The sequence below is a fragment of the Crinia signifera genome, chromosome 7 (genome assembly GCF_055691185.1).
Source record: "Crinia signifera chromosome 7, ASM5569118v1, whole genome shotgun sequence".
Taxonomy (NCBI): Eukaryota; Metazoa; Chordata; class Amphibia; order Anura; family Myobatrachidae; genus Crinia; species Crinia signifera.
The window spans coordinates 47577872-47596104 of NC_139223.1; the positions used below are offsets into that span (position 1 = coordinate 47577872).

The following is an 18233-nucleotide window of genomic DNA, read 5'->3' on the forward strand; positions in this document are numbered from 1 at the left end:
CCCCCACTATCAACGCAAACCCGAAGCGTGGCGAGCAGAGCGAGCCCGCGAGGGGCGGCGGTAAGTGCCCTACGACCTTTTCATACCTCCACTATCTACGTCGGCGTGGAGTTGAGAATAGAAAGTGTGGCGAGCGCAGCGAGCCACCGTGCCCGAAGCGTGGCGAGCGCAGCGAGCCCCGCGAGGGGACGCGGATACCTTCACAGGTATCCGCGTCCCCTCACGGGCTTCACAGGTGTCCGCGTCCCCTCGCGGGGTGTGCTACGCTTCGGGCTCGCCAAACTTTCTATTCTCAACTCCACGCCGACGTGGATAGTGGGGGTATGAAAAGGTCGTAGGACGCGTACCGCCGCCCCTCGCGGGCTCGCTGCGCTCGCCATGCTTCGGGTTCGCGTTGATAGTGGGGGTGGTACAGCCTCAAAAATGCCATTTGGGGGCCATTGAATATGTTTCATACTAATTCCAATGCATTTGGATGATTTTCAGTGAAAAATCGCATGCGATCAAATCGCATGCGATCGCATGCGATTTTGACAAAAACTGCAAAAATCGCATCGCATCGCATGCCACTATATATGGCATGCGATGGGAGTTGTGATAATCCACAAGTACCATAATTTGAAATGTACTGTAATTTAGTTGAGAGCTGCTCTACTCTATAGAAGATGTAAAGTAGCAATATATAAATTATTTATTTAAGCAATTGAATTGGAAAACTGCATGAAACAAGTGCCTCTATGTTTTTCCTCACACAGCTGCAATTGAACTGCCCCTCACACACTTCACCATATTGGGAAGAGCTTTGATGCCAAATCACTGTAAAATACTGAGCAGCTTTCACCTCGGTTGAGGTTTCCTGGCCAGTAAAACAGTTGCAGCTCTAACTAAATAACTTTATTCATTGCCAAATAATACCTGCAAGAGACTTAAGTTTGACCACTCTAATACTTGTTGTAAGGCATAAATGCAGTAGATGTGGCCATCGATGGTTAGCAACCATCGAAGTTCTGATGGTAAGGCCACTTATGTAAAACACTGGCGACTCTCCCCTGCCTCAATATGCACATGGGCATGGCTCCGCCTGTGCACAGCCTATCCACCAGCAGTGGTTAACATCGATAGTTAATTTCTGATGTTGGAAACCCATCACTGGCCAACTTACTAAAGTGCAGTAAGCAGTTGAATCATGTGACAGCTGCTCAGCCAGTAAGCAGGCGGCTGCTCCAGGACAAAATGCCTTCCAAGCTTGTCAGTCATAAATACCTCAAACGCCGGAGTCTTGTGTAACTAGATTACTGCAAATAGTTTAGTATTATTATAATTTTTTTTTAGCTTGATAATTAAAGGCGTTGTCTTGTTAATCCTGAAATGACCTTTCAGTCAGGGGAAAATCATGGAGGATGGTTTTTTTTGCATTGCAACATTAAATGTCATCCACAGGTGTTTTCCTATAATGGTTTGTGTATTAGCACAATAGGTTACACAGCCTATGTGCACTTAATTGCTTAGAATGATCCTTAATTGCCCGGATGAGTTTCTGTTCCTAAACTTACAGAGTAACTGCAGGTCTCGTTCACCATGACCCGAGTGGAGAAGGTCTCATTGCACGCCTCAATCAGCAGCGTTCGGTCCTTCCAGTTCAGAGTGTTCTTCTGGATGAAAAATACAAATTCTACACCCGCAATCTGCAGAGGAAGGAGATACCTTCATTAGTGACCAGGTCGTTACATGAGGCAGATCAAGGAGATATAAAATGATCGTCAAGTACAGGGATCTAGGTGCATTGATCAGGGGTGACATAGAGAAGATCTGATAGGTGCCGTATGACCTCCTGGTCAGTATACAGACATCAGAATCCCAACTGTTAAATGCCCAACAGAATCACGACTTACAGGGGCTATTCTCCCTCGTGGGGGTCCACAACCCCCATAGAGGGAGCATAAAACCTGTGTCGAGCGCAACATACTGTACGAACGGGGCACTTTTCAACCAATTTATTGGCCTGATCCATTGGAATCGGATGAAGAGGCCCCAAATCGTGTAGTGGCCAGCTTTCGTTCATGCTGCCAACCACAGGGTTACAGGCAGCTCTGCCCTGGCAACCTCCTTCTCTTGCAGAGACAAGCCCTAGGAAAGGATTGGGCAGCTCCAGGGATCCTCCAGATCAGGTTCCCAGGCTGTGTCCCACCCACCTGCCTGCACTATAATCCACCACTGGTGCCGGCAGACACACAGCAGATGCGCCCATGCTGTCAGGAGAGAGAACAGAAGCATATGATTATCTATCATTCCTCGTTACCTCTGCATTCCTCTCCATAGCTGTCATTATAAATGTGTGTTTGTTTGTGTGTGTGTGTGTGTGTGTGTGTTAAAACGTATCCAATATTCACGCTATTCAAGGTGTTGAAATGATATGCAAAATACAACAATACGCATAATGGAAGGGTCAGCTGGAGCAAGACAATGGTAAATCTCTGCGACAGTAGCCAACTCACCTTCTTCAGGAGCCGCGGGGCGTCCACATTAAGCTTACAGCTTCGCTCCACTACATGCAGTGATCCATCCTCGCTCTTGTGCTCATCCGTGATGTCACTGCCCAGGAACACGGGGATGAGGGGACACGTAGGAAATCGCCGCTCATAGGCCTGCAGTACAGGGGGTAGAAAAGAGACTCTTTATAGAACACAAGCTGTGCGGTGGTTTTTTACCAGCCGTGTGAATTTACCCTGCTTGAAGGGAATAGGAAAGAAAATGTATACAGACAAGTTTTCATTTATTTACACTAATAAAATTCTTGTCATCCTATTCCTCTTCTTCTTTTTCCCATTAAGGTCACATGACGTATGACTTCAGATATGCTGTGAGAACTAATATATCTAGCCACCCCCGTTTTCAAGGCACAATGTACCCCCACAACGTATAGGGATATTGCAACATCCAGATGGGGAGAAGATACGCCTCTATGCACGGGAGCACACTCATTCTGATAGGAGATATACAGGATACAAACCTTAGCATTCGTTGACACACCTACCGTTGACACACCGATCGACACACTAAAAGATCTGACATACGTGCGGACGCACATTGACTAGGTACGGCCAATGACATTTGGACTCTAATACGAGTCCTTAGTAAACTTGCGGGATACTGCAAGCAGAATACTTACCATCTATAACAGGCTCCACTTGCCAGCTACATACAGATAAGGTATGGACTTCCCGTACTTCGTAGCCAGCCGCTGGAATGAACTGATGATCTGACATACATGCGGACGCATTATAAACCATTAATGATACCACGATCAGGGGAAGGGACATCAATAGCTGAACGAGATGCAGGGAATGGAATATTCACCATATGCGATAGTTTCCTATTCCAAATACAAGCCGATTTGCTTTGACAGAAAAGTGAACTTCCCGCACTCCGTAGCAAGCCTCTCTGAGTGAGAGGATCCTGATTGGCGGACAAGGATACAGAGGGGTAAAAAACTCCTGTCATAGCTGCTGTCTGGTTGGCCCTGAGGAAGCTGACCTGCGAAGCGCGTGCCGGCTAGCGGTGTGCAAGCAGTTTTAGCTCTCTCCTACTTTGTTATTTTTCATATTAGGATGTATTTTGATTGTGATTCTGACGTTGTCCCACAGCCCTTCTGAGGGTAGTGGCTAACATTAGGTACATATACCGGCACCGCCGTCCACCATTGTGCTCAGCCACTGAGCTTAATCTTTTAGCACATAAGAAGGACGGGCGGCCGTCCACGTAACTCTGCCAGGAGCAGCCGGCATAACAGCACTTATCGGTAGCCAGTATATGATCTCTAGGCACTGTGGACAGTGAAAAACCACAGCTGTCTGAGGATCCTGGCACTGATAGTATCTCTGCCGTATATTGCACCTTATTTAGGCACAGACTGGCATCATACCGCTGGTGCAATATTAGCACCAACGGTGAGTGACGGGGAGCCGGTGTGTAGGCTAAGGTGACTGTCCATGTGCCGGCCCGCAGTGGATTAACACCAGCCGCGCTAAGACGGTACGCAGCACTGACCCCTAAATATATCCCATGAGTGTTTGGGTAACGGGAATCAGTCAGCCACTGAGCAATACCGCCTGTAGCGACAACAAATGTACCTGACAAAGGGCATTGCCATTAGTGATAAATCCATTTAAGGTGATACATTATAACAACTTGCCCTGCAAACGTATGAACACACCCACTGACTCAGATTACCCAAAGTATTTATGAGAGCGATCTGCTTGCCACCTTTATTTTAATTACATGTGATTTCCTACTGTTATTGTTGTTTGTCTTCTCTATATATTTTTAACATATTTTGCAGTTTATTTTACATTTGATTATTAAAAGTTACATTTTATAAGTACTAGGTGCACCTACACCAAAGGACATTATTTTTTCTCTTTTTTTCTTGATATTTCCCATTGTCCTGGGGTAGCACACCTCCGCATATGGAATAGTTACATTAAAACATTTGACTATATCTGGGGCTCCTATCACATGACCTGGTCTTGTGCGACTGACATCCTCCTCTTTTGCTCCTATCATAATAAACAGTCTTTTAGCCTGACACATTCTGTGGTGAATGAGATGACATAGAGATTAGAGCTTCCGATGACATGACGTATCACATTGGCATTCCTTCTCTGAGCTGGTTAATCCTCTACAGACTCTGCATTCCTCAAAACATTTACAACACAGATCCTAGGTGTCTAAAGGCCCCCATACATTAGTCCGACTTGTCCTAAGGACAAGTCGGACCTGATTTCCCCCTGCAGCTCCCCGGGAGGGGGACACACGATTTGGCACTTGATGTGCCAAGTTTTGCAAATGATACATCGCATGCGATGTATCATTTGCAACTCCCGGGGAGCTGCAATGTGGAGCGAGTATGGGGGCCGGGGACATCGAGGTGGCGGGCGGGGGATGCTGCAAGGCGGCTGGGGGGACGGACGCACGCTGCTAGGAGCCGGGAGCTGTCAGTACTGAAAAAAAAAAGCCCATACAATGAATGGGCAGCCTGTGATTGGCTGAGCGCTCTCTCAGCCAATTGCTGACAGGCTGAGAGAGCGCTCAGCCAATCACAGGCTGCCCATTCATTGTATGGGCTTTTTTTTTTTCAGTGCTGACAGCTCCCGGCTCCCTCCACCCGGCTCTATGTCACTGCCGCCTGTGTCCCCCGCAGCGTCCGCACTACTAGCGGCGTGTCCCCCCCCCCTACGCAGACGGAGCATGACAGCTCCCTGCTCCGGCTCCCCCTGCCGCCCCCCTCCCTCGCCAGCGTCTCCCGCCCCCCTCCCTCGCCGGCGTCCTCAGAGTCCCCACGGCTGCACATAAGATTTATCTTATGTGCAGCCGGTCCGACGTCCCGACTCTGACCCGATGCGCACGGGACCGCGCATCGGGTCGGACCGGGTGTCAAAACCTGCGAATTGGTCCGATTTCACTGCCCGATCCATCTGGATCGGGTGAAATCGGGCCAAATCGCATAGTGTATGTCGGCCTTTATACATTCTATACATCTGTCACATACACAGTGCATCTTATGGCATGCCTGAGTATTCCACTCTTACAAACCAGGCTTGTGGCCTTCAGGAATTTTGGGGCCCAGGACTCATTTCCAGTCCGGGCCCCAGGCCTCCCCACCTCACTTGACTTACCGTAACCCAGCTCCTGCTCCCCATCTCCTCTTCTGCTGAGCTGCAGCCCAGAGGTCCCAGAGCGCAGGCTTCTTCAACTCAGGATGCCGGCGGCCAATTTAAATGCAGCACCGGCTGGTGAGTCAATCAGAGCTCGCGTACCGGCAGCTGCTCTGATCTGCGCTCAGGGATCTGCTTTTTTTTAGGACACTAAACGCAGCGGAGGCAGTCGGGGGTTGCGGTGGGCAAAATGAGCTGCCCGGGCCCTTCCAGAGGCCGGGGCCCAGGACAGCTGTACCCACAGCACCCCCCTATTGGTGGCCCTGGTGGCTATCAAGACCTCAAATAGCACTTACAGTAGCCAGAAGGTGAGCGCTGTACAGATGCACCATGGAGTTCCCCACATGGGGAGATGTAGGGAGAGGTATCATTGTTCTGAAAGTTGAACCATTGTTCAGGAACAGACATGGCCAAACTATGGCCCTCTGCTTGTTGTGAAACTACAAGTCCCATCATGCCTTGCCACAGTTTTGCTATTAGGGAATTCTAAAACTGTGGCAAGGCATGCTGGGATGTGTAGTTTAATAACAGCTGAATGGGCCACAGTTTGACCAGGCCTGTTCTAGAAGAAGTACAGGGTAAATTCCTAAAGCTTCTTAAAAAAAAAAAAAAGGTGCAATACATACCTCCCAACCAGGGGCGGATCCAGGATAAAATTACAGGGGGGGCACCATGATAAAAGAGGGTTTCGGTGGGGGAGGGGCGGTGTTAGTGGTGCCAGTGTACATGCTAAGAGAGCGGCAGAGAGAGGGTGGGAATGGGATTAAAAATAGGCCCTGGCATTTAAAGTATGCAGACCCACCATGGCGACAAAAGTTAATGATGTAGTTGTGCACGCACCGAAGGCGTGCTCCGGGAAAGGGGTGTGGTCACTCAACATGGGTGTGTCCTTGAGTGTAGTGTACAACACCAAATACAATTTATGCAACAAAATACTAGACCCCATTATACTTGCCCCTTACACATGATGACAAATGGATTGAGCCAAAATTCACATAATGCCTAACGGATTGAGCCAAAATTCACATAATGCCACACGGATTGAGCCAAAATTCACATAATGCCACACGGATTGAGCCAAAATTCACATAATGCCACACAGATTAAGCCAAAATTCACATAATGCCACATGGATTGAGCCAAAATTCACATAATGCCACACGGATTGAGCCATAATTCACATAATGCCACGTGGATTAAGCCAGAATTCACATAATGCCACACAGATTAAGCCAAAATTCACAATACGCTTTATAAACAGGGACATTGTCCACCAAAGGCGCGCATTAAATATTTACACCATAATGACCATTACACGTTAAGTTACACGCCATTATGTTCATTATGTATTATGATAAACACCATAATGCCTATTAAAAATTATGCATACATAAGTGCTGCTTATCTACATGCTCATTTCCAAGGGTTCCATGCTCGTTGCCATGTGGGATTACATGTTCATTGCCAAGGGGGAATACATGCTCGCGGTAAATGGGGGACAGCCGCCACCAGGCAGAAGTGATAGCTACTGACAGTGGCAGAGTCTGGCTGTATTCAGAGCACTGCAGGTACCGGCTATTTGAAATAATACCCCTTTCGCACCAGAAAATGCATTCCCAGGTTGGCCCCTTTAACACCAGCCTAGTCCCTGCATTTTCTGGTGTGAGGGGGAGAGAAAACCACCCCTCCCCCCCTTTAACCAGTTATCTCATTTAACCGGCTATATCTTCGGAAGCAACTTACCCATTTACATGAGACAAGTATCATATTGAAGAACTTTTGAGTGGGCTTTGAATGATTTTGGTCCAGTGAAACTGGAATGTTTGGTTCCAGAGTAATCTGCCCTCAAACAACATGAACAGCCATGAAATTACATTTCAAAAATAAAGAAATCGGTTTACATGCAATATCTCTGGAACCGATTGACCGATATGGACCAGCCTGGTATCTTATTGAAGGCCCAGCGATTTGGAATTGAATGAATCAACCACAAGCTTCTGTGATGCCAGGGCGGGAACTGGTAGCCGTCGGAACCGGGTGGGGGTCGGAATTGACGGGTCCCATATTATCCTATGGGGAAAAAACGTTACAGCTTTGCCAGGCGATATCTCCGGTTCCCGGCGGGCTAGAGGCACGGGGCTGGGCTCGTTGGAAAGCCCTGGTCCCCAGCTACAAATTACAGGGGGCAAGTGCCCGGGTACCCCCCCCTGAATCCGCCACTGCTCCCAACTCTCCCTCTTATTGCGGGAAAGTCCTATTGTTTTGGAACGTTCTCACGTCCCTCCCGCAGCTGGCAGTGTTCTGGGGGGGGGGGCATTTGGGAGTCCCCAACCGAATAGACGCTGTGTGCATGCCACCACAGCAGCGAAAATTGGGGCGTGCATCCCAGCAAAGTTGCAGATACAGCCCATGCCCCCTTTTTGGTAGGCCAAGCCCCCAAAAATGTGGTCTCCCACCGGATTGTCTTCAAATATTGGGAGGTATGCCCATAGCAACTAATCATATTCTCTCTATCATTTCTCTATGGTATCCCAGAAAAACATAATCTGATTGGTTGCTATGGGCAATATCACCTCTTCATTTTTAGAAGCTTTAGTAAATTTACCCACTAGAATATATAGGACAGGGGTACCACAGTCCAGGCCCCAAACTCCCAAAAATACAGCTGCAATAAATGGCCAAACAGTACAAACGGGGTAAGGGGTAAATGTACTAAAGTGTGAGAGATGTTGCACACAGCAAGCAATCACATACTACTTGTCATTTATCTAGAACCTTCTAGAGGATCACAGCTAGAATCTGACTGGTTGCTAAAGGAAACATCTCAGTTCTGAAAACTCACATTTTAGTAAATTTAACCACAAGTATAATAATAAATGCCACCCCACCGAGCACCCCGCAACCCCCCAACCCCCCCATCCGCGGCTGCAAATGCATTTAGCCGTGCACACTGGGAGGAAATCAGTCACGTCAATGATTTTCCCCCTTATCGATTATAAGATGAGCTGCAAATTTGCAGCCGTCCGAATGGGTCTGAATTGGGCCCCTTGTCCCACCACAGGACGGAGGCATTCCGGAATGCAGGCCACAATGTCAGTTCTTCTTATCGCGTGCAGCAGTGTGTAGTGGGTGTGAGAACAATGCAGGAAGCTGGGCCAGGGGAAGACTCGGCATATCACAGAACATACAAAGCATTCCACTGGTGCCAATCCTACAGCTGGACAAGTGTATGATGCCCCACTCAGGAGTGGAGTGCTTGGCCAGATATGTCACTTCTTCTGGGAGCTGCAGCCAACCAGCTCCACTGGACACATATTAAGCATAGAAAGAGGATTACTTAACCAAGGTAGCTCCATAATATATCACAGGACAACCAGGCAGTTTAGCTGCCAGTCAAGCAAGTCACTGGCTCAACTATGGCGTAAAGCAGGGGTGTCAAACTCAAATTCATCCGGGGCCGCATCAGCAGTTTGGTCACCCTCGAAGGGCCGGTTCTACATCTTCCCCAATATTTGCAGATAATAATTACCCCGAAACACAATTTTTAAGGGCATATCCGCAAATAATTTATTAGGTAATGCAGCACACAGTATATATATTTTTAAAAATACTACAGTATACAGGTACTGTATATTTGGCTGTATATTTGGCGCATGTAAGACACTGTCGCAAGTATGTCGCAGCGTCAGGAGATGGCGATGCGGAGATGTCGGAGCCAAGCTGCGATTGCACGTCCCACAGCTCATTGTATTAGGGTTAGTATTGGTGCAAGCCCTCCAGCTCCCCGTGCCACCGTCGTAGCGGCGTAGCGCTCTCACGCGTGGCCAGACTTATACAGTATGTACAGTAGCTGTGATGACGTCCCTGATCACATGACCGTACAAACATTGGCTGGCGGGAATGCTGTAATAGGTCTTGCGGGCCAGATTTGGCCCGTGGCGTAAAGGGACAGTAATCTCAACAGTCATCTGTGCTTATTTGTGCCTATCACTAGGAAATGTATATGCTGACCGTACGGGCTAGGGACCTTATTCATGTCTGTTCGCTACGGCCGTTCGTGTGCACGGGGACCGATGTTGTGTCACTGTGCATGCGCATTTCTGCGCATGTGCATACTCAGGGTGTGTGCACCTACTTACCCAGGACAGCGGGTGGAGAGGGTCGGCGGGTGGCCCCATTAGCATATGTGAACGCCCAGCGTGAGGCCGGGCAGCTGACATCATCGGATGCCAGCTGCCCGCCCACTTCCTTCTGAACGTACACATGTCACAAGGTTGGGTTAGGTTTACTCGCAAGGATGCGAATACGCATCCAAGTGAATCAACCAGAATGAGCGTAGTAAGGGTGAGATGTACTAAGCATTAAAAAGTGATCAAATGGAGAGTTGTGATAAACCACCAGCCAATCACCTTCTAACTTTCATTTTTCAAACACAGCCTGTAGCATGACAGTTAGAAGCTGATTGGCTGGTAGTTAATCACTCTCCATTTTATCACTTTTCAAGCTTAGTACATCTGGCCCTATGGGAGTTGTGTATAACAGTACTACGATAGGTGCATAGAAGCTGCACCAGATTCTATGGGGCCAGACCTGTGAGGGGCCCATCCTTCCTGACACAGTTCCATTATACTTGCTGACTTTTGAAGTTGCCTCTCTGGGAGAAGCCCAAAAGGAGACCCAAATCTGCACTTCAGGGGGCGGGGACAAGACTGGCATCACAAAGCCCAGCCCCAAGCTGCACAAAATTGTGAAATTATGTGATTTGCGTCATTTTAGTCCCACCCCCTCATGTGGACCCATGAAAGCTTTGGGGAGCATGCAGGAGACTTGCCCACCTTCCCAGGGAGCTGGGAGGAGGTCCCAAATTACATGTGTTAAAAAAACAAGACAGTATTCTATGAGGGGGCACTCACTATATGACTGGTACTGATCAAGTAGACTATACTGATGAAAATCCTCATGTGGGTAATAGACACCCTGGGATTGGTTCATTCCACGGCTACGGAAATCTGTATTGGGCACAAACTACATAAATAAAACTCTCAATCTCAGTATAATGGCTGATACCAAAATGTGATTTACGGAATGACTGGAAACCTCTGGTGGCATTGCTTATCGGACACTTAAGGTGTTACCACCATCCACAGTTCTTCTTACTAAATATGACACAGATAAGCAGCTCGGTATAATCCGCTTTACTGTGCGCTAAAAATACAGACAGTGCTGGGAGATCACAGAAAGGTTATGTTCTGTGGAGAGGCGCAGACTCGCTGTCCTGTATACAGCAATGTTATGTCAGCCCCGCTCCCCCTCACTGCTGTGGTACAGTGGTCAGTGGGTGATTCTAGTGGCACTGTCAGGGTGATCTCAGCTTTCAGGATACACAGCTTGGTTATATTATAACGGAACGTGAAACAGCCTGGGGTACTGGGGTACCGTGCATAGCCATGTTACATTGGGTCACATTTAGTTTCCCTTAAATGCCAACAAAGGGGGTGTTTATCAGCTGAGTATTTATGTTATAGGGTGCCGCTGGCTGCACAACAGAGTACCCTGTTACAGGGTGGTCACCTGGCAGCACTGCTAGTGTTCATTCTAGCAACTGCCATCTTTGAAATCCCATGCAGTTCCTTTTCCCTGCCTGGGGTGTCGCTGTCTGCTGTGGTGTTTCTCGCACAGGTCTGGTTTGCATATCAGTGCTGATATACAGACCACACTGTGCTAGAAGCACTACAGCAGACAGCGACACCCCAGGCAGGGAAGAGGAACTGCATGGGTTTTCAAAGATGATGAATGCTAGAATGAACACTATTTGCTCAGTCTGGTATAAGATAGGCCTTGTGCAGAAGAGGGCTCTGCAGCGTCTCTTATCTCTGGCCACCAGCAGCTTCCTGATCAATGTTATACTGCCACCACAGAAGACTATTCTTAGTCCCACTGACCTAACAGCTAGATGTTCTGTATCTGGCTCCTTCCAAGTAACAATATGCTGTGTGTACCCGGCTCCTGCCAGTACCAAGTAACAATATGCTGTGTGTACCCGGCTCCTGCCAGTGCCAAGTAACAATATGCTGTGTGTACCCGGCTCCTGCCAGTACCAAGTAACAATATGCTGTGTGTACCCGGCTCCTGCCAGTGCCAAGTAACAATATGCTGTGTGTACCCGGCTCCTGCCAGTGCCAAGTAACAATACAGTATGTTGTGTGTTTATCTGGCTCCTTCCAAGTAACAATATGTTGTTACTATTTTCTTAATTAGCTATAATGAACGAGTGGTAATGATAAGTCAGGTTAACGTAAACGGAAGTTTCCCCGTCCCGCCATGTTTCAGCAGTGAATCAGGTACGCAAAGCATCTGTTGCTGGGGTACTTGTGTCCTAGCCTGGCGCCCAGTACGCTCTCCGTACTGAAATCGTATTGGATTGCACGCCGTGTATGGTGCCGTGCGAACCGATGCGATGTCCCTATAGTTAATATTAAGTGCACAAGAGTGCTTATACAATGAAATATCGCATGGGATCGCACGGCACCATACACACTGTGTGATCAGATGCGATATTTCATTGTATGGCCACCCATGCTGCGAGACATGATGAGTGCTTCATTGTGGAAGCACCCATGCCATTTTTTCGCGTTTTTTTTTTTGCACACCCCCACTATCCACGCCACCCACGAAGCTTGGCGAGCCGCGTCCCCCCGACCATTTCATACCCCCACTATCGACGTCCTGCGGAGTTGATTTAATATAGCGAGCGCAGCGAGCCACAGAGCCCGAAGCGTGGCGAGCACAGTGAGCCCCGCGAGGGGACGCGGTTTCCTTTACATGTATTCCGCAGCCCCTCGCGGGGCTCACTGTGCTTGCCACGCTTCGGGGTGGCGTGGATAGTGGGGGTGTTTTAGGAACACATTCACACCTGTCATATCATACATCTGACACAGTAATGATGACATTTGTTAACAATTAACTTGAATTTACTTAATAATTTATAATAAAATATCACATGAATTAATTAGAAATATAGCAATAAATCAAGGAAAATTAGAAGAAGAATGACAATTACTGTAATAACGACAAATAAACATTAAGAACAAAGTCACTCTTCAGACTCTGCATTGGCTTTAGGAAGCAGCGCAAGTGCCTGCAGAATTCGGAGAAAGGCGTTCTCACGACCCAGAGTCTTACGCCACATATATTCCTGCAGATAGGACTGTAAATACTTGCGTGACGTGCCTCTTTGGCGCTTGTTGCGCCATTTACATGCCCGCCAAAGGTGCTCAATATTCTGGGTGTGCACACCTGTCTCCGGGTCCACAAAGTTAAATTTATGATTAACAGGTGCATGATTATATCCGGCCTCCTCAAGCTGCTCCGTATTGTAGACCCGCCAGCAGTCAGAATAAATCATTGTTCCTGGTTCCACAAATTCATTGATGGCAGCCATCAATGTAGTGGCATCACGCTTCTCTACTGGAGTAACAAAACAGTCACCTGTTTTCCTGCAAATACCTCCAAAGATCCACTGCTGCGGCAGCATCTGTCCCACATTGCTTTTACGTTTGACAAACAGGCTCTCGTCCACTTTGACGACGCAGTTGGGGCTGTGAAATAAGGTCCACAGTGCAGGCCTCACGCATTACATTATTATACTGCACTGTTGTTTTCTTGGCGAACTGCAGATGACGCTCACAGTAAGATACTGTTGTCAGCTCCTCAGCCCAGGAATATACTGCATGAAGCGTCAGGAACGATAAACGGCACCCTGGGAACCAGTGCTCACCGTCTTGCAACAGGCTTTAATGTGGCAGCGCCACATACATTCTTTCATCGATAGCCGCATAGGCAGCCTGTTCACACAATTTTGCGAGACAGGAAGCAAATTGTGGTGCTGGAAAAATAGAACAGCCTCCTCCTCTGTGTTTGGCAAGGTGAACATGGGGGTGTGGTACAGGGGTCCGACAGTCGGGATCCCGACAGTCATTAGCCCGACGTCGGGATCCCGACTGGCCGGACCCAGACAGCATGGTGAGCGCAACTAAGCCCCGTGCGGGCTCGCTGCCCTCACCATGCAGTGGGCACGGCGGCTCGCTACCCTCGCCACCTATTCTATTCTCCCTCTCTGGGGGTCGTGGACCCCCACGAGGGAAAATAGCAGGTGGCCGTCGGGAACCCGGCTGTCGGTGTTTTGACAGTCTGGATCCCGACGTCGGATAAATGCCTGTCGTGATCCCGACTGTCGGGACCCCGTCCGGCACCCGAACATGGTCACAGGTTCACCAGCCATTACTGTCACTTCGTTTACATTTTCTGCTCTCCCTGATGCAGCCATTACTGTCAGTTATTCACCTCAGACTGAATCTGACAGGGAGAGCGGGAACACTACGCAAGTTCTGACTGACTACGCTATTTGCGCAGCCTATGCTTATTCTGACAGCACAGCTACGCTAACTGCCTAACGTCCTACACCATATTAACTACTGAGATTGCACTCACTAAAATGGGTCATGCAATGTGATTTCCCTACGCTAGCGTACGTATGCTAATTGGGCGCCGTTCTAGGACACAAGTACCGTTGCTGGTAGGTAACATGTCTCCTACTTAGGTACACAGCTCAGCTGGGGGATATACTCAGGTCTATTAAGTTGTTGGACCTAAATGATGAGACAACTTTATTGGAATGGAGACGCACTGCACCAGCATATCTTACCCATGATGCACAGTTTAAATACATTTTAAAAATAAATAAAGAACCAGAACAAGGCAAGTGGCCAGTCAGGAAGGTGGAATAGGGAGATGGTCTTTGCACAAGATGAGAATGATAGCCTCTACTCCCCACTAGGTGGAACAGCAGGACTTGGATTTCATGCCAGTTGGCATAGCACATGCAAGGGGGTAGAAGTAAACGTGGCATGAGGACATTGGAATCAGCAGGAGCGCAAGGATCAGGGGAAGTAACAGAAGCTGGCACAGCAAGGACTCATTTCTAAAGGAAGAGACTGAGAAAGATGCAACATAACATGACAAGGTTGGCATGTGCCAAAATGTAATATCACCAGCGACACATTATTATCAGTACACCAGGATCAGGAGGGAAAGGAAGGGACACATGATTTACATAAAAGTAACGTCTAATGCCATCATCCAAGGTGACCTAAAGCTGGCCATACACTAGTACGATTTGGCCACTTTTCACCCGATACCGAAAGATCGGGCCGAGGAATCGGGTGAAAAGTGGCCAAAACGCATTTGTTTGACCGCGGTCCCGCATGCATTGGATTGAAATCGGTGATCAGACGTGCTGCACATCCGACCTCCGACTTGGACAGCCTCCCTGGGCAGTGGGGAATGGGATTGTATATCATATACCCCTGCTTCACTGAGCTGGCTACCCTCTAGGTGTTCTAGGGATGGCCATCGACCATCGGTGATTAGAAAACATTGATGGTTTATGGCCGATGTTGAATAGTTTTGACATCGATGTGGGAGAACCAGATGGTTTCCCACCATCGATGTCAAGCTTAAATGAATAGTTTTGTTTTGCTTTTCCCTGGGACATGGAGCATAGCTCCACCCATGAAGCCTCGTCCACATAATCTGATTGGCCCACAGGCCAATCAGTCAAATACAATGGATAACCATCAATATGTAAAAACATTGATGGTCATCCATTGCATCGTTATGCACCATCGATGGTCAGCTGCACTTTTGCCATCGATGGCAAAGGCAAAGATGGCCATTCCTAATAGGTGTTTGGTTATATGATTTTATATATATATATATATATATATATATATATATACACATATACACAAGCACACACTGTAACATGCAGAAGACTGTGGGGCTGCTGAGAAAGAGCATTAATATGCTGCTGCTAACAGCCTTTATACCAGTGTTAGGCTGCTGTGGCCAGTTTAGCCCAGCTGTCTGCGCCCAGCTCACACCAGCAGGAGAACAGGACACCTGATCACTCTTGTACTGGGGTGGAGACGTGTTTCACATGCAGGTAGTAAGTGTATTACTGCTATGACACCAAATAGTTCCCAATGAATTCTGGGTGGATATTAGTTAAAACAGAAGTGTAATTGTGCTGTGACATCCCCCTGCAGCGGCTTCCTTCCAAATGTTTCCACATTGAAGTGCGATGTAAATTGCATGGATAATAATAGTGTGAGGGCAGCTCTCTGATTGGCGGTAACTTAGCTACCATGATACATGACTCTTTCCTAAATATAGAGTCATTATACAGACATTTAATGTGTAGTATTTTTGTCCCAGACCAAAATAAATAAGACTTTCCAACAGGAATTATTTCTATGGTTGCATGGGTTCAGTAAATATGTTCAACAGACACAATGATATATATATATATATATATATATATATATATATATATATATATTACCAGAGCGGCGGCACCCAGAGACTTGAGAAAAGAACACACACTGCAGTGTCTAGTGATCTCATATATATATATATATATATATATATATATATATATTCCCACTGTGTGAGCTGTGGCTTGTCCTGCACACCGCCGTGCTGATCACAGAGTGCAAGTGCCGGCTATTCGCTGTATATATATATATATATATATATATATATATATATATATATAAGTAAGCCTTATCAAAGCAGATGGCAGTGTTTCAGAGGCTCACGGACACTAGACAAATATAGGTACTTATATGTTAGTTGGGTGCCCACTAATCTATTTGCTTAGTTTTCCGCGTCCCCTCGCCATGCTTCGGGCTCGGTGGCTCGCTGCTCTCGCCACACTATATAGTATCAACTCCATGCGGACATGTATAGTGGGGGTATGAGTGTACTAATTATAGTGGGCGCCCAACTAACATATAAGTACCCAAATATATAGATGATATATATTGCTATTTGTAGTGCGGCAGGAAGCGCTGCTGATTTTGAATAGACTGGCTGGACGCTGATTGGCTGAATTCTCTCAGCCAATCAGCATCTGGACAGTCTTTTCAAAATCAGCAACACTTCCCGCCCAGCAAATAGGGCAGCACTACATGCTCCCAGTTGCCGCTGCACATAGGTATGTGGGGGGGGGGGGGTATGTGGGGGGTGATAATGTTCTGCCCAGGGGCCCCCACCAATGTTAAGAAGGCCCTGCACATAACACTCCAAGACCAGCCATCTCCTTGTGTGCGCTAAGCCAGCTGCCTGTCACCCGTCAATGTAATTGTTCTATAACAAAAGCCACCTACAGGCTGTACCTGTCTCCCCATTCTGAGCAATACAAAAATATATAATGTAAGTATTAGCAATGGGGACTCGGTCGCTAGGTCAAAAGTATGACAGGGCTTAGGTCGACAGGAATAATGTCTATAGGGTCAGAAGGTCGACACAAGCATTACATCGACAATGAGAAGGTCGACAGTCAAAAGTTTTTTCTTTATTTCAAAAACAGGCAGTATGTCATACCCCACCATTCACTAGGGCGTGGAGGGAGAGTATAATAGTGAGCCGAGCACAGCGAGGGGACGCTGTACAATTATACGCTGTTCATGTCGACTTATGTCGACATCTGGCACCAAAAAAAGAGAAAAACTCATGTCGAGCTTTTGACTGTCGACCTAATGTTTGTGTCCAACTTCCAACCCTGACGATCTTAGGCTTGTCAACCTATTTCATGCTTTGACTGTAGTAGTAGTAGTAGTACGTTTATTTATAAGGCGCCGCAAAGTGTCCGCAGCGCCGTACATAGCAAACAAAAAAAAACAAATTACAAGGTAACGTACAGGGTGTGTTGAAAGATACAGTATAAATAGGGGTATAGCTGGTAGAACTAAAATCAGCATCAGTTCAGAAGTAGGTGTCAAAATTGTCAAGGAGACTGAAGATGAAGTAGAGGAAGGGAAGAACAGGACAGGAGCACAGGTGAGGTAATGAGGTAGGGTGAGTACGTGAGGAAGGAGGGCCCTGCTCATAAGAGTTAACATACTAAAAATAGGTGGGTGGACGAACGAAATACAATAGGATAAGTAGGAACGGAGGGGAACGGAGGCAGGATAGGAGGATCAAAAGAGGTTAGGAGGAGGGATAGGCTAGTCGAAAAAAGTGGGTTTTGAGGGAGCGCTTGAAGGAGGTAAGGGAATCAGATAGCCTGATGGGTGGCGGGAGGTTCTTCCAGTGCAGGGGGGCAGCGCGAGAGAAATCTTGGACACGGGAGTGGGAGGAGGTGATTAGGTGAGAGGTCAGTCGGCGGTCAGCGATGGAGCGAAGAGGACGGGAGGGAGTGTGGATAGAGATCAGTGAAGAGAGGTAGGGAGCTGTGGAGGAGGAGAGAGCCTTGTAGGTGGTGGTGAGGAGTTTAAAGAGAACTCGGAAAGGAATGGGGAGCCAGTGAAGAGATAAACAGAGGGGGGAGGTGGAGGTAGAGCGGCGGGAGAGGAAGATGAGCCTAGCAGCAGCGTTAAGAATGGATTGGAGAGGTGCGAGGCGGGTGAGAGGTAGCCCAGAGAGAAGGATGTTGCAGTAGTCAAGGCGGGAGATGAC

The 18233-nt window shown here is 47.7% G+C and overlaps 1 protein-coding gene across 5 annotated transcripts in view; it reads right to left on the reverse strand.

Annotated features, from left to right (window-relative positions):
- Window positions 1–18233, reverse strand: part of LOC146020126 (SEC14-like protein 5) — a 93212-nt gene that overhangs the window by 22537 nt on the left and 52442 nt on the right. For all 5 annotated transcript variants that reach the window (XM_083152986.1, XM_083152983.1, XM_083152984.1 and 2 more), the window contains exons 4-5: window positions 2496–2645; window positions 1554–1685 (exon numbers count right to left, since the gene is read on the reverse strand). In XM_083152986.1, the coding sequence (XP_083009112.1) occupies window positions 1554–1685; window positions 2496–2645 (282 nt within the window). The remainder of the gene's footprint in view (window positions 1–1553; window positions 1686–2495; window positions 2646–18233) is intronic.